The sequence below is a fragment of the Thunnus albacares genome, chromosome 2 (assembly GCF_914725855.1).
Source record: "Thunnus albacares chromosome 2, fThuAlb1.1, whole genome shotgun sequence".
NCBI lineage: Eukaryota > Metazoa > Chordata > Actinopteri > Scombriformes > Scombridae > Thunnus > Thunnus albacares.
The window spans coordinates 24,993,256-25,010,503 of NC_058107.1; the positions used below are offsets into that span (position 1 = coordinate 24,993,256).

The 17,248-nt window shown below is 40.8% G+C and overlaps 2 protein-coding genes across 4 annotated transcripts in view; one reads left to right on the forward strand and one right to left on the reverse strand.

Annotated features, from left to right (window-relative positions):
* Nucleotides 1-13,515, forward strand: part of ghra (growth hormone receptor a) — a 41,685-nt gene extending 28,170 nt beyond the window's left edge. Inside the window, exons 3-10 of one of the 2 annotated variants that reach the window (XM_044374603.1) lie at nucleotides 1,356-1,485; nucleotides 1,661-1,830; nucleotides 3,019-3,197; nucleotides 3,895-4,048; nucleotides 4,223-4,313; nucleotides 4,424-4,493; nucleotides 5,528-5,760; nucleotides 5,858-13,515. In XM_044374603.1, the coding sequence (XP_044230538.1) occupies nucleotides 1,356-1,485; nucleotides 1,661-1,830; nucleotides 3,019-3,197; nucleotides 3,895-4,048; nucleotides 4,223-4,313; nucleotides 4,424-4,493; nucleotides 5,528-5,760; nucleotides 5,858-6,620 (1,790 nt within the window). In that variant the 3' untranslated portion in view covers nucleotides 6,621-13,515. Of the gene's footprint in view, nucleotides 1-1,355; nucleotides 1,486-1,660; nucleotides 1,831-3,018; nucleotides 3,198-3,894; nucleotides 4,049-4,222; nucleotides 4,314-4,423; nucleotides 4,494-5,524; nucleotides 5,761-5,857 lie in introns of both variants that reach the window. The other variant, XM_044374594.1, reaches the window with a different exon arrangement.
* On the reverse strand, nucleotides 13,168-17,072 carry LOC122998069 (selenoprotein P). 2 transcript variants are annotated; one of them, XM_044374660.1, is made up of 5 exons: nucleotides 16,967-17,072; nucleotides 15,986-16,216; nucleotides 15,368-15,580; nucleotides 15,128-15,245; nucleotides 13,168-14,983 (listed from the first exon to the last, which is right to left on the reverse strand). In XM_044374660.1, exons 2-5 carry the CDS (start codon nucleotides 16,186-16,188, stop codon nucleotides 14,699-14,701), a joined length of 819 nt encoding a protein of 272 aa, XP_044230595.1. In that variant the 5' UTR covers nucleotides 16,189-16,216; nucleotides 16,967-17,072; the 3' UTR covers nucleotides 13,168-14,698. The 2 variants fall into 2 exon arrangements, with proteins under 2 accessions (XP_044230595.1, XP_044230605.1); XM_044374670.1 differs by having other exon boundaries at nucleotides 15,986-16,219; nucleotides 16,967-17,063.
* Between the last annotated feature and the right edge of the window lie 176 nt (nucleotides 17,073-17,248).

The following is a 17,248-nucleotide window of genomic DNA, read 5'->3' on the forward strand; positions in this document are numbered from 1 at the left end:
GATGCATGCTGGTCAGGTGTGTGCCTGTGTGCACATACTGCGCTAGTGTACTGTTTTCATTCATTTCATGTACCTTGAGTAAGATTTAGCAGCATTCTTTGAGTCTATGTGGAGATCACTTTTGTCTGATGTTCATAATGTATTATCATAAAACAAAAGTGATAGTGTTCTGCTCCAGTCCATCTGTCTTTAATTCCTCGCCTTGTGTTGGGAAGCGTGTTTATGTTCTGGGTCTGCGTGTTGGTCTGTGTTTATGCTGCAGCCAGTGAGAAGAGAGCGCTGCCAGAGCGGGCAGAGCAGAAATCAATGATACCTTCAGCTGCTTATTTATGGTTGCACCAAACCCCAGGACTCTCAGCTAGATGAGAAACGGGCCTCCGACAGGAGAGGGAGGCGGCGGGGCATCAATGATGAGGAGTGACAGGATGCTGAGGGAGAGGTGGAAAGGGCTGAGTCAGGGCCTCAGGGTGGGGCAGAGGAGAAGCAAGGCGAGATGATATAAAATGTGTAAGGATAGATCTATAGGTCATAAAAGGCATGGTGACTGAAATTCAATGCAATTTAACTCCATCTTCCAACAAGTTGTTTTTCTACTCACACATGCATACACACATAGGTTTACAGGAAGCAGAAGTCAATTTGAAATTTACATAAACTGCCAACTACAACTTAGCCTCATCTCCTGCCAGCAGAAAGTGTTGCCCCTGCTGCTCATTACATGGCTTTCATCAGGGCGGTGTGTTTTTCTGATAGCAGCTGGCAGCGACAGGTAGGTTATTAAGTCATTACTGACCATATGTGATGCTAATCAGTGTAAGGTGTATGTGCAAGTATGTTAAAAGACAGTAACATGGTATGCTGACAGATTTGCCAGCTTGTGAAGGTGAAACGCTTCAAACATCATGTTGTCATGTCACATGCTATAACAGCTCTTTGTGCATAAATAAGAAAGGATTACACACAATGTCCTAAGCTTACAACCAGAACCTTTTATTGACAATCTGGAGCATAAGTTGTAATTGTGTTTTGGTGTTATTATTTTGTATTTTAGCATGTTCCCTCACTTTTACCTTGAAGTTTAGGTTGGATTGCAGGCATCTTACTCATGTCGACTGAGAAAAAGTGTCTGTTGTTTGTTTTGTGTAGCGGCGATCATGGTTTAATGAGGAGTAGGGGGTTATAGAGGTGGGGATTTTATCAATATCGTTGGATTGATAAATCTAAACCCCTGTCGGGTTCATGGAGATCAAAAAAGGTGATTGATCAGCTTAGTGCAACCTGAGAGTGAGTGAACTGTTTGTCCATTCTCTGATCTTTTTTTTCTCTGTCTTTGTGTTTCTCTCACTGTCTCTCAGCTCCCCTTGAGCCTCATTTCACAGAGTGCATATCGAGGGACCAGGAGACATTCCGCTGTTGGTGGAGTCCAGGCAACTTCCAAAACCTGTCCGACCCTGGAGCACTGAGAGTCTTCTACCTCAAGAAAGAGTGAGTCTGATCACCTATTTTACCCAGAGAAGTCCGAGTAGTGCAAGTTTTGCAAGTGGCAAATGCTGATTCTTTATTAGCACTTTACGCATCTGCATACAGTATGTGTGTGTATTTATATGTGAGCCCTTTTGTTTATTCTTCCCTCTCTTACTTTATTGTTTCCCTCCTTCAGCTCTCCCACCAGTGAATGGAAAGAGTGTCCAGAGTATATCCTTTCAAACAGGGAGTGCTTCTTCGATGTACAACACACATCCATTTGGATCCCCTACTGCGTGCAGCTGCGCAGCCAAGACAACGTCACCTATTTCCAAGAGGACGACTGTTTCACTGTGGAGAATATCGGTTTGTTGCAAATATTTCTTTATATGTATCATGATTTTGTTAAACACATCCAGTGACTTGAGAGAGAATGACAATCCTACATTGCATTTTCAACAGATTCAGCTCTGTACAACATGAACTAGCATAATGTTTTCCTCCATTTGTGGAAATATCGGTACTGGCAGAAGAGGATTTTTGTAGATTTCTGAGTAAATGCATTCAAACAGAAAGAACGCATGGCAGAGGAGAAACGGTGATGTGAGTGTGCTAGATTACCTGCACAGAAGGTTTCCAGGGAATGGCACTTGCGGCTGTATATCGGCTAAACCGCAGCAAGTGTCAGACGCACATTGTCTACATGGTAAATGTTTTGATGTCTGACGATCATTATCGTACTAGGACTGTAGGAGATGCTAATAGATACTGTATTACCACATGACAATGCCATGTATCTCAATGGAGAAACATATGTTTATTAGCCTTCTTCTAGTCTTCATATATACATACATACATGGATTATCTACATTTTTTAAATGTTGTCTTCTTGGCCATTGAACCTGTAAATCTTGATGTTTTTGGTGACCTCCCTGACTCTATCTCTAGTGCCACCATCAGGCCAAAATTTCCAGTTGTACTAAAGAAATATCAGTATATTCATACCACTGAAAGGATGAGCCATTTCCATTGTGAACACCATGAGTTTTGCTCCTTTTTCCTTGTGCAAGCATCAGGCCAAACTGTGAACTCTGTACACAAAATATGTTGTAATGAAGTTGACAGATTGCCATACAGTCTGGTGCAGGAATGTCCAGTTTTAATTTTAGTAACTTCAATGCTTTTCTTATAGCAACACCTTTAGACACAATCTTTATTTAACCTTACTACTGGTAACGCTCTCAATAAAGCACAGTCCTATTTATGTTGTTGATTGCGTTCAACACTTTTTTTTTTATTTTAATGAATTTAATTTTATTGTGTTTTATCAATTTTAAACACACAATTCAAAAAAGGATACTTGCATAAAAAAAACCTGCCTTAACCTTCTAAGCTTAGCTCAGGTACATTATACACTGACTTATAGAACATGAACATTTTGTTTGATTCAGTATGATTCTTTCATTTGTTCAGCTAAGTGAAGTACATTGAATCAATCAATTCACTATGTTGAAAGGTATAGTTTTAAGTGTATTTATTCCCTTTTCCTCGCAGTACGTCCTGACCCTCCAGTGTCTCTAAACTGGACCCTTCTGAACATAAGTCCCTCTGGGCTAAGTTATGATGTCATGGTCAACTGGGAGCCGCCGCCCTCTGCAGATGTCAGAGCAGGCTGGATGCGCATTGAGTACGAGATCCAGTACAGAGAGAGAAATACCACAAACTGGGAAGCAGTAAGTCTTCAATTCCCCTCAATCCCTCTTTCTCCTTTTCTTTTATGTGCAGACACACAGTTACATGTGTTGACACAAGTAGATACACACCTTTAAAACTTCACAAAATGCCTCTGTGCACATGCACAAGCTCACACAAATGCAAACACTCATGCACTATCTTAAAAGTAAATTGTAGGTAGGTCATAGAGGCACAGTATCGTGTTTCCTTCCCCCTCCCCCCTGAACTCTTGTGGCTAAAAAGCAGTGTAGCTTTGTTGACAAGGCAGTGGAAGCCAGAGCAAGGCCCTCTGGGAAAACACAAGCTCTCTGAAGGAAGTAAAGGGAGGGATCTGTAGGTCAGAGGTCATGAGACCTTGTACAGGCTCATATTCATTACCGCCTGGCCAGCCTGTCTGACAAATGAAGCCTTGAAAACGTTTTTAGAGTGCTCCATTATAACAGTATGTCCTCCGTCTAATGTATCTTATATGTCAACAATTGCTCCTTTGAAAAGGTCATAGTTATAGGTACCAGAAATAAACATAGACCTCTCACCCTTTTAAGTTTAGTGTTGGAATTGTAGACACTTCTGTCATGACAGCCACTTTTTCTGATTAAAAACATAGCAATATTAATATTTTGGCTGTTTCATACAACTCAATCTCTCTGTGTTTCACTCTCCTTTCTAATCTGTCTCTATGTCTCTGTACTTCAGTTGGAGATGCAGCCGCACACCCAGCAGACAATCTATGGTCTACACAAAGGAAAAGAGTATGAAGTACACATCCGCTGCAGGATGCAGGCCTTCACTAAGTTTGGAGAGTTTAGCAACTCCATCTTCATTCAAGTAACTGAGATTCCCAGCAAAGGTAAGATTATGGTCGGTCAAGGGTGAAGCAATCAGTCTTTTGCTTAGGTGCCATAAATGGATGGGCTGTTCCTTTGTGCAATTTAGACAGACAGGGTGCATCAATCTTGAACAACCTGAGACATCTTTGTGAGGGCTGTGATAATGATGGGTTCTGTTTCATATCATTTTATAGAGTCTGTTTTTCCACTCACACTGGTTGTTGTTTTCGGGATTGTGGGCATCCTCATACTCATTATGCTGATTGTGATCTCTCAGCAGCACAGGTAGGAACAGACTCTCTCTCCTTCTATCACACACACACACACACAAATACACACAACCATTCCCAGATGATCTTCATCACATCCTCCTCCTCTTCTTCTTGCCTTTGCAGATTAATGATGATTCTGTTGCCACCAGTTCCTGCACCCAAAATTAAAGGCATTGATCCAGAGCTGTTAAAGGTACATTTGCTGTATGGCTGTGTTGTTATTCTGGCTTGTCTGTGTATGTTCCTATGTCTATTCCTATATTATATATATTAGTGAACACACATACTAGACCCAGACCAATACATCATCATGGCTGGTTTTAGGTTATCACAGACATATTGGTATTGATTGATATTGGTATCAGCTTATATGTTGGGCAGCAAGTAACAAGAAAATGCAGTACTAAACATGTCACAGATACCTTATGTTTCATTTAGGAACATTGTCACCATTGTGGTTTGTACACATTTCTTTTTCTCCTAGTATCTCAATCACAATGCTTGGATGTTATGCATTTGTTAGAAAACAAATATCAGCCTATATATCGTTACTCTCTTAAATCCAGTTTCAGTCAGGCTCTGATACATTTACTATTTTGTTAATGCACAAAAAGTGAAATTGCAAACATTGATAATTCAACAAGAAGAAGCCAACACATGGAAATGTGCATTGTTTATCCAGTAAAATTATTATATAAACTGTTGTGCAACCACAGTTTTGATTACATTTCCATTGTAATTGTGATTAAAAACAAACACTGCTGGGGGTGTCCATGTGGCTCAGTTGGCTGAGGCACGTTAGGCCACTTAATCGTCACACCGCCCACTGTCTCTCTCCCAATCACTGCCTGTTTATTGTATGTATCAACTATCAAATAAAAGCAAAAATGTTATAATGATTTGAAAGCAAAGAGGCTCTCTTGTTTTTTGTTGAGGTAAACAAGGACAGGAGGACCACTGAGGGATAATAAGGCATGAAGAGGGTCTTGGTTCAGCACTCTGCTGTGCGTGTGTTATTGTCAGATGATGTGGGATGCATTTAATAGCCTTCCTGTTTTCACTTTATAAAACAAAATGACCCATGGACCTCAGAGAAAGTCCTCATCAGGTCCTGATACTCCCTCTACTATTTTGTGATCAGATAAAGGTGAAACAAGAAGACTGTGTTGACTTTTACTAACACACGCCTTTCTACAATCTGATTATCACACACACTTAAACAAGAAGGGGAAGCTGGAGGAGCTGAATTTTATCCTGAGTGGTGGAGGTATGGGTGGCCTGCCCACTTACGCACCAGATTTCTACCAAGACGAGCCGTGGGTGGAGTTCATCGAGGTGGATGCGGAGGATCCAGACAGTGGGGAGAAGGAGGACAACCAGGGCTCAGACACCCAGAGGCTCCTGAGTGTGTCCCAACCCGTCAGCCACCATATGCACATAGGATGCTCCAATGCCATCAGGTACTGCACAGATCTCCTGTAAATGCCTTGCTGTCATGCCGCCAGATGCAAATTTGAATTTCATCTGTTTTCCTCCACCTGTCACCCTCTCACTCAGCTTCCCTGACGATGACTCAGGCCGGGCCAGCTGTTATGACCCAGATGTGCCGGACCAGGACACCCTAATGCTGATGGCCACCCTGTTGCCAGGCCAACCTGAGGACAGAGAAGCCTCCCTCAATGTTGTAGAAAGAGCCTCAGAGAGAGGCGAGAGGCCCCTCATCCACACCCAAACTGGAGGGCCCCAGACTTGGGTCAACACAGACTTCTATGCCCAGGTCAGCAATGTTATGCCCTCCGGAGGAGTGGTGCTGTCTCCTGGGCAACAACTCAGAATCCAGGAGAACACCTCAACCACTGAGGAGGAAACACAGAAGACAGGAAAAGAGAGCGAAGGCAACGAGGGGACTGATGAAAAGAAGCAGAAAGAGCTGCAGTTTCAGATGCTGGTAGTGGATCCTGAGGGAAGTGGTTACACCACAGAGAGCAGCGCCCGGCAGATCAGCACTCCCCCTAGCTCCCCCATGCCCGACAAGGGCTATCACACCATACAACCTCAGCCAGTGGAGACCAAACCCGCAGTCACAGCGGAGGATAATCAATCACCCTACATTCTTCCTGACTCTCCCCAGTCCCAGTTCTTTGCCCCCGTTGCAGACTACACAGTGGTACAAGAGGTGGACAGTCAGCACAGTCTGCTGCTCAACCCGCCTCCCCTCCAGTCTCCCCCTCCCTGCCTGCCACAACACCCCCTCAAGGCCCTACCTGCTATGCCTGTAGGGTACATCACCCCAGACCTGCTGGGGAACCTCTCACCGTGAAATGACAATGCCATTAGGCCTTTAGGTGTTAGGTTGATTGACCAGGAAGTCCCACTGCAGTCACAAAGCCTGTGTCTACCTGATTCCTGCTGGAAACCAAATAACTCACAGCACACAGTGTGGATGAGAATGTGCAGGTGTTTGTTTTCAGAGGGTGCTGAAAAGGAGATGTGAAAAGCTGCAAGTTTTATTGCTGACTGTTTTACATCTGCAATTACATCAATTAATTTGATGCAGAGGTAGCCAAAAGTATACATCACAAACCAAATGCACAGTTTGTTTTTTTTTTTCCATGCACAAGACAGACACGGATGATAGGCTGAGACTATGATTATAATGAGTCAATAAGCTTCAGCTTGCTGCTAACCTGCCTTGGATCTCATTACATCTCTGGCTAACTGTGTTTTAGATCAGTGACAGTGTTAAAGTCTTAATCTTACAGAGAGATGTCAGTGTATGTCAATTGGGGAGAAAACAAGCACATTGTAGTCATGTTTTTACTCTGCAGTTGTTGATACCTCTTGCTGGCAGAGGTTTTTCAATTAATTGTCACCTAAAAACGCTTGGTGGCTTGTTTTGTATTCTTAAATTTCTTAGCTCATCGTGTCATCAGTATTTCACTAGAGATATATTTTTATATGAAAGATATTAGCTATCCACCCTAATACACAGCTAAAACACAGCTATGCAGATTCACCTTGCATTCCTGGCTTCATTTTGTTCAGTGGTATACTGTTCATATGTTCATGAATAAGTGGCCAAACAGATTATATGATGTCAAGACTTTTTCGCTCCACGGCTGCAATAGAGTTTAATAGAAGAAATACTTTTAACAACACAGATGCGCACACACACCGACATGCAAATACATTAATAATAAAGCAGTACCAGAGGAGTCCTTACATATACTATTGCTATTATATCTCTTTCACTCCTTGGGGGATGTTGACAGGCATTCAAGAATATGAAGGAAATCACTAACTGAAGTAGAAGCAGAGGAGACAAAAGGGAAATTGCAACAAATCTGGAATGCATTGAACATTGCAGACTGATTAAGCATAAGAGTGTCCCAGAATTTTTCTTTAACCTGGGTTTATTTATTTTCATTTTATTTTTTAACATACCGAGAACCTACAGCGCTGTAAGAGGAAGGACTCATTCAGATTCATTCATAGCTGTGAGCTGCTCAGTGCAAACTGTGCTGTAGAGCACGGAGCACCACAAGTGCCTTGCTCACGGGCACATTGAAATATATATTTAGCAGAAGGGAAGGAGACACAGACACACAGACGGCAGTTCAGTAAAACCAAGTATTGCGTTACAGCTTGAAACAGCAACCAAGTCTCACCTTTACAACCAGCACTTACTCATAATCTATCACTTAGACCGAAACTTTAATTAGCAAGCTTATTGCTCGGGAGTTGTATTTGTCTCATGTTGCATTGTTATTGCAGCGACAGCAACTGGAATAAGTTGAAAGAATGTGAAAGTATGTAATAGCTGTAATTAGCTAACATTTTATACTTATTGTCTGCCAAGTACACAGTGTTAACAACGTGTGCCTATTACTGTGTTATTGGCTTGCCGTTTCTGTGCTAATATATGTTTACATAATTAGGATTTGTGCATTTATGCATTGCTAAGTACACGCAAATACTGCTATGTATAGGTGAATTAGTGTAAAGCCTCTCTGTGCATAGAACACAGTAACATGCATATATACACACACACTACAGAAAAAAAGAAAACACATGTCTTAATTGATATTTAATTTTGCCTTCCTAACATAGCCATAAAAATGATGAGCTGAAAATTGCCTAAAGTTGCAAGGGTGAACATTTTTTGAGGCCACTAAACCTTAAGTTGCACATTATCGACCATGCTCATAAAAACTGACCACAATTTCCAACCCAAAAATTTTCTAGGACCTTTAGTTCCAAGTTCTGGTCTGTCAGGGTGGATAGATATAAAAAAGTTCCCCTAAAACCTGAGAGTCACTTACAGCAGGCAATGCGTGTGTAATTAGGCATGTGATCCTTTTTTTGTCCCAGTACTTGTCATAAAATACCTAAATTTAGGACATTATTTCAGCAGAATCTGTTGCATAATTAATTATTTTCTCACATTTACCATATAGTGTAAGCTTGGCCTTAGTTAATTGAGATTGTAAGCTTTAATTATGGCCTGTGGGTGTGAAGATGGCAGAGGAGACATATTGTGATGGTTTTAGGCTCCTCATATTTTTTCATCCTATGAATTATCATGAAGACAACATGCCTGTGACAAACACAGTAGCATGGCATACAATAAGATATCCAAGCTTAGGCTGATTGAGGTTGTGCATTATTCATGATTGTAATACAAAACAATGAATTTTCATTTCAGCAAGTCTATGAGTGAGTCAGAGGCATTGTTATTGTATAGCATCAAGGCAGCCTTCAAATGAGCACATCTCACCATAAACAAAAAAATACGTCATATTGCAAAGGAAAAACATCCCACCTTTGAATTATGTTGTTTTGGACTCGTTCTTAAGATAAGCAGGCTGAAAAAGATAGAAAAGGTCTTTTGTATCAGACAATCTAGAATGAAGAGAGACAAAGAAAGAGCCATAAAAAATGTGAATATGATAAATATGTGCCATTTCTCTCTTTCTGTCTCTCTCTCTCTCGAAAAGCTCAGTGTTCTGTTGTTGCTGCCTAGTGCTGATGATACCAGCAAGTCAATGCTGTTGCAGAAATGTCTTAATATATTTACTAGTGCTGTAAAATTACAAGTATATATTTTTTATGTCATTAATGTTACTAATCACAATATATTGCTGCTCGGTACATGTATTTTTTCCTGCATTCAGCCTTACTGTGATGGGGAAGTGTCATTTAAGAGAGTGCAACGATCACTGTATTGTGTACAAGGGTAAATATTTGGTGGTAAAACCAGCAAAATGGATGAAACTGATACCTGAAAAATGGTCTGAGTTAAGCTGGAGGGTATTATTTGGCTCAGTTATCAGTTCAATTATGAATAGAAACACTTGGACAGTTTTTCCCCAAAGTTGAGATGCAATACAGTTGCCTAATGATGCCCATGCAACTTTCAGAGTATTGACACCCATTCAAAGATCCAGAGAAGCCTCTTTGTGTATATGAAGGAAGATAATGGAAAAAGCACTGTTAAGTTTCTGTTTCAGTTGTACCATGGTGATTGTGAATGTGTGCAAACTGGAATATGGAATGCAATTATGATATTGAGGAAAAGTTTTATTAAAAAAAAGTGTTTTTAAGGTCACAGCAAGGAAGACAAATTGGGAGGTGCTTTTGTTCAAGCTTACAGGTGTTTACTTCATTGTGTCTGCAATTTTATTTTTTTGCCAATTCACAATGAGTTCATTTTTAATGTAGTGTAAAAGTTTGCAACTGTTATTTCAAGTTTATAAATGTCACAGACACTTCAGAGCAAGCACTTTGTACACATATATATATCAGATGTTTAAATAGTGTTCAGATTTTGTATCTCAGACTAAATCAAGTCTATGAATGACCTGTTATAAAACAGCATATGTTTTTTTTTATTCAGCACAATAATCGGACGATGATGAACCGTCAATATCAATAAGCTTCAGTTTTGTTCTACAGAGTTTATGTTTATAGGATGTATTTTACACTACCAGATTGATAGAATGATGTACTGTAATGGAGTATTTAATATTTGCTAGAAGATTTATGGATAGATAGAGTAGATAGATGTAGTCTATTATGAAGTCATATCAAAATATAGGCAGAGTGAAATAGTTATACTGTAACTATACATTCTTACATTTCTCCCACTATGTGATTTCAACGTTTCTTTATTGAAAAGTGCATTGAAAGAGGCTGAAGCATTTTTTAATTTTGTGTTTTGGCCTCCAACTTCTTGGTTTTGCGTCAGTGAAAGAGTGGCTTTTGTCGCTTTGTTAAGCCTGGAAATAATCTTGAGTGCTGGAATTTGTGCTGGTTGTGACTCTTTATCAACAAAGAGTGTTCGGCCAGACATTTTTTAGCTTGTTGGGAAAATTGTTTAATTCTTGACTTGAGTACTGCGGTTATAGCCTGTTTTTTTATGACTAAGTTCAGTGGCTCCAATCTATATTTCTCTCCATGTGTGATTTATTTGTCTGCTCTGAACCCTCAGATCACCCCACCACCTTATCTGACCGCAGTGGTCGGGGCAGCATGTGTGCGCTGTTATTTCTGATATGTTGTCATCCAGGCTCATAAAACTGGAAATATGCTACACGTGCAGCTGTTTGTACACGTGGAAACAGCTGCATTGCGGTCACAAGTGTGACAAACTCATTATCATAATTTATCACAATGCATTGGTGTCATTAATTTTATATGATCTTGCTCCAAGTTTTCATGCCTCAACATCCCATCTTATATTTGCAGAGCTCCTAACCTTGGAACCACTGTTCTAGTCTGTTGGCTGCTGTTCTGCTCAAGACCAAGAACTGTTGTAATCTTTGATGATTTGATATTGTTCCCTTCCCATTTAAGCCTTTCTGGTGTTGTATGTGTGATCAATAAGCTTTCAACAAGTTACACAATAAATGTATACAGCATCTTAATCATCCTGTGCATTTTTTTTAATCATCAGTTGTTTTTGAAAATTTTGATCCAAAGTTTGATTTATACAAATATTCTAACATTAGTGTTGGAAAAGCAAAAGTAATTTAGAAAAATTAGATTTGACTGGGTTATCAAAATCATGTTACTGACACATAAGTTAGAACAGAATTCAATTTAAAATGTAACTCTGTTCACAAGACCTTAAACTGCCTGCCAACTGTGCCATTAAAAGTCCACCAGCAGCATACTGCACAATAAAGGTCAGCTCAGATCAGCGCTCCGTGACAGAAAAGGATGTTAGTGAAGAAAATGTACAGACCACTGTTGGCTGAGAGTTCGAATACAAATGAATTTGTGTTCGCGTGTCTGATACATAGGAAGAAAAGGAATTGTGTGCGTATACATGGTGGTTGTAGGGTTCATAATGCGTACTTGTTTGTGAGCAACAGAGAGGCACTTTGTGTGTGTGAATGAGTTCACAAGTGTGTGATTCTCTCTCGCTGCTGGAGTAAGTGGAGAGGAAAGGGCTGCGGAAACAGTTGTGCATCGGGGGGAAAGCATATCGGACAATTAAGACAGAGGCTGTGTACTGCACTGCTCTGTGTGGGGCTGATTGAATCAGAGAGACAGCCACTCACAGCTCTTCGTCTCAGGACATTGCAGGTAATTACCCATAAGTCACTGTTCCCCTGTATTGGATCTTCAGCCCAATTACGCCCACACAAGCAGTCCACCTCGGCCTCATTTATTACCTCCGGTTGCTTGTTGACCTTTTCAGACACACAGTCCGACGGGCAATACAGATACATTACACCGAGCAGAGGGTGTTGCACTTTAAGTCTTGAAGACAATTTCACAGGTTTTCGGTGTGTTTTGACATCATTACACAAGTGTTAGCATTGAAAAATGAGCTTAAGATGACTCATGTGTTAATGCGTCATGCAAGCATTGCCATTCTAAACAAAGATGGCCAGTTTAAAGTAGTTTATTTTTGTGTTTAAAGAAACTTAATTAAATAAATGCATTCAAATGTGTTCTAGAGTCTATCAGCAGTAATATTAATACCTAAGCATGCAACGTAACAAGACGTGCATTATCAGTATTTAAAGTGTGTGTATGTATGCATGTGACACACCAGCTATATAGTTGAGGGAACCCACTGTCATCCCTTGTAGGATACTCCTGCAAATATTTCAAAGTGTAACTGGACAGGTGATGAATATGTCGCTTATGTGCATGCAAAATCAGGACAGTCTGAACCACTGGATTTGGACTTGTATGTGTTTGTGAGTGGCAGACCGAAATAGAGAAAGAATACACAGCTAATGTGCATGATCCTTGAAAAGATTAATTTATTTTTTTATTAATTTAAAAAGTTTGTTAAGAGTCACTTGGGTTGCATTATCAAAAATGGTAAGCCTATATGAGGTCAGTAAGGAGCACATAGAACATTATTTAACTTGTTTGTTACTGTGTCTATAGAGTGGTGGTGGTTTATTGTGTAGACCTTCATCGCCATCTACTGATAAACATTGAGCAAAGCAATGACATAGCACCTTTTACCTATATCATCAAAATAACTTGAGGGAAATGCAGTTTTATCTACTTAACAGAATGAGTGACATGAAGATAATAGATCTTTGCTATACTGGAGTTAAATGGCATGCAGCTGACTCTTAATAAGCTCATAAATGTATAGGAGGTGTAGGTAATATGACCCCTTTGCTATGTTGAAGTCACATGTTCAACTTTGAGGCATGTGCAGGATAGCTGCCAAATCATCAAAAGTCACTCCCTCCAGACATACATGTCAAACACACAGACTTCATCTTACACAGCAAATATCTAACCTATATACTGTACATTCACTGTCAGTTTTCATGTTTCAACTTGATCATCATTGACAAAAAAGCACACACACACACACACACACACACAAAAAAGGTAGCTCAATCAACTTTATTCCACAGTCATTTTCCATGTTTCACAACCTCAACACAATACAGTTCTCTGTGCAAGCATCAGGTGTTCAGGGTGACCATTACCTTCCCACAGAAACCGTCATTAAGCACAGAGTGTATTCCAATAGTCATTCATTGCTTCACTCTCTTTTTCCTTCTGCCTTTCTCTAAACATTCGAGCCTTGTATTTTTTTTTTAACTAGCTTTGTATAAATGTGTGCAACTTGCAACCTACATAGCAAACTACGAGCAAAAAAAAAAATTAAAATGTGCATGCAGGAAGTGGTAAAAGATACACCTGAGATATGTTGTGGACTTTATCAGCAAGTACAATGCAAAAAGAAAGTTATGTATGGTGGTTACTGCCCTTATGTGCTCAAGAACAATTATCAATAGAGTGCCCTACAGAGCAAACATAACATTGGTATAAACTTTTTTTTAGGCTTGCTAGAACTTTGTCCCAATAAGGGGCCAGTGCTTTTGGGTCCCCCCCAACAAAAATGTAGAATTTACTACATCCTTCTTCAAATATTTGCTGGTAATTTACTAATTCACACATTCTGATGGAACTGTGTCTTTTGCCACATTCCTATATATCCTACTCTTCTTTAATCATTGCTTTTTTGCAGTACTTGCAGAATCCCTTTTTCTATTTGCTCAAATATCCTGGGATATTGAACTTTGAATTTTTTAAGTGTTTATCATGTTCCTGAACAACCCTCTCCCCTCCCTCCTGCCTGACTTCAAACAGACGCCACTAGAGCGTAGTTTCTGCGCCTGGTTTCATAAAGGATGGAGAGAGCAAACCGGAGAAAGCAATTCATGAACATGACCACCACATACACTCCTGAGAAAGGATGAAAGCAACAACTGACAGACATGGTGAGACAAGTGAAATCCAGCATCTGACTGTCATTTATTCTTTTAGGTACAGTCAAATTATTTGTGAATCTGTTGCCGAATGTAACGAGTTAACAAGTTGCCAATACCCGCTTTGGTTCGTATGTTTATCTACCTTATTTTTCTATATCAGTGTGATGGTGGACTCAACTTGTGTTCATCTACACCACACCCATGCTGTCAGTAACTGCCACGCCCTCTCCCAGGGTAATACTTGTTGGTAAAAAGAGCGCTTTGCCCCGGTGTTGATGGCTGGTATTAATATGAGGTTGATATCAGAGCCAGCTTACAGCTGCTCTCATCCTCAGCTAACAACACCTGGAGGTCAGGCTCACTTGGCTGGCTGTGGCTGTTGTCAGTCAGCAGGAGGCGAGCGTCACTGTCAGGTCTCCCTGACATTATTGGTTGCATCGCCTATCAGTCCCTGTCACTGTCAGGAGGCAGGCAATGCCTCATCACATTGTCAGAGACCGACCGGCTGCTCACTCCCTGCATCACCAAACAACCTTCGTCAGTGTCAGCATCAGCTGGCCTTAGGGGAGGCTTCATTGTCAGAGCCTGCTGTCCACTGTCAGCTGTGCTTTGACTTTCACTTAGCCTTTTCAGATGCTCAAGGTCTCTGCATCTCAGGGAATCCCACTGCCTCCTGGGGCATAGGTTGTATTTGCACTGCTTGCTGCACCTGGCCAAAATCTAAATGTTGTTGACTGTGAAATACCTGTCTATCTTGCTCTAACCCTTGTTGCCCAACAGCTTGTTGACTTTGACCTTGTCCATGGCCATGACCATGATGATGCCCATGATGGTGACCATGCCCAGTGTCTTCTTCCACAGCTGGAGCAGCATCTGCATCAGGCTGTGTGTCTGCTTTACACTCCTCTGGGATCTCAGTGCTCTGTGGGAAAAATAGCAGGGGAGGGGCCAGAGATTTCAGTGTATGAGCTTGTCTTTGATGAAGTGTATCACCAACATGTTATCTGAGGACTTCAGTTTGTTTAAATCCCTGTATGTTTTTGCAGTTATGTGTCGTGGAGTATACCTCATGACTGCAGTCCCCACATACACGTTTGCAGTACGTATCTCTGATCGCACCCTCAACATGGCCTTGACCAATGATGGAGTATGGAAGTGAAATGTGACGGGTAAGACGGCCACACCTGATGGTAAAGGTAGAAAAACATGTTGAGGTTAAGTATCAACGGCAACTGAAGTGTTAAAGGCAAATGTAATGTACAAAAATAAGACGAAGGAAAATATGTGCTGAATACAGGTAACAAACCTGTCATAAATGAGAAAGTCATCTTTCTCTCCGTTCAGTGTCCGCCAGACATCAGGCTGATGTTCGAGCTGTTTGTAGAGAGTGATATTCTCAGACAGACTCTGCTCCAGCATGCCGTGCAGCTTCTGTGCTTGCGCCCCCTGGTGGTTAATGACCATGTAGATCACATCCTTCAGACCCCGCCTCTCCAGCTTCTGGCGCAGGCTGTCCATCCTGCACAAAGGAGGGAAATCAGAAACCATGAGTCTAAAAATCAGTTGCTAAGAAACAATGTTATAAATAAAGCTTTCCTCTATTGTCTGTTTAACAAACAAAATATGAACAGGATGCGCTTCCTCGCCAGTGAACTTGAATAGTTGCATGAGGACTACTCTGAGCTTGTTGTACCTTGCTGGCAGCTTGGCAGGCCTTTACAGGATAGACTGTCAAATTTAACTGGCACTATTAAATATCTAATACCATTTCTGTAACAATTCTCGACAAACCAAGCAGTGTGAATGTCATGCTTTGACACAGATTTAAGACTCCTGGGGTGATGCAATGCAATGAGCTGTTTTTTCTTGAATGGACAAAAATGCAGGACAAGAAGTCAAGTTAGAGACATATTTGGGCATGTACCTGGATGCCTGCACCAAGCAGAATTGTCAGCTGGCCTGAAAAAGAGCCACCACCGTCACATGGCCAATGGCCTCCGTCATGGGCTCCACCTCCCCTATCTTCCAGGCTGGGGGCTGCTGACAGCGGGGCCCACCCCCCTCACTCTCTGCCCCGCCCCCATGGAGCAGGCAGAGAGTGAGGAGCAGGGTGAGGCACGCCCACATCCCTGCTGTGCCTCCTCACTGCCCCAATCTGCTGATCACAGAGGGAAAAAGTGGGAGGAGGGGGATGTTGGAGAAAAGGGTAGCAAGAGGTGAAAGAGCAGAAAATGGGAGGAGAAAACATCAGAAATTGGTCAATCTCATCAGATAAAAGAGATAGGACTGAACAAAAGGTCAGAAGAAGGTTATCATTTTTACATTTTGCAATATTGACTGGACTGAATAACCATATAAAGGAAGCAGTGCAACAAATAGAATGAACAAAGTATTTAACAAAAATGCTCTGTGTGCATGTTCTTTCTATACAAATTTATACTCATTGATACACATAATTAATGCAAACAACATATACAGTACCCATCAAAAGTTTGGATACACCTTCCTATTCCCTTGAATGCAAAAGTGTGTCCAAACTTTTGACTGGTACTGTAGTAGTATAAGAAGTAAGTTTGGATGCAGAAAGTTAAAAGTCCAATTTTTCTGCCTTGCGTCACCACATGCAGAAATGTTAGTTATTGTATAAAATGGTTCATTGGCTGAAAATATTTGTTGAAGTTTGATACATTTGTACAGTGCATACACAGTAAAAACTTTTGCATTTATGATGAGATAAAAAAAGTGGATTCAAATATGCTGCGTTGCGAAATACCCTTAGGTAAAATGTTTTAACTTTCATCCATTTATTTACTGTAGCTGTAAAATGGAGCACTTTGCTTTCTAGGTATTTAATTTATTGTTTTTTAAAAAAGCAACTGGATAAAATGTAATGAATTTTGCTTACCCTTTTATTGAAAAGTTCCCTTCCCTCTGCTCAGCTCAGCTCTGTGTTGCTGCAAGTCCTCGAACAAAAACAAGTCTCCACCACTCCCCCCTTTTATACTCTGCCTGTTGTTTTCCTATCTGAAAGGAGGACAAAGTTCAGTTGCAGCTGTTTGCTGATGCTTACACTTTCTTCAAGTTTAAAAAGTCACTCTACATGAAATCCCTTTGTCAAAGGTATACAAGAGAGGTTTTTTATGGAAAATGTTTGGTAGCTGCTGGCAGCTTGACAAATTCCTTTAAG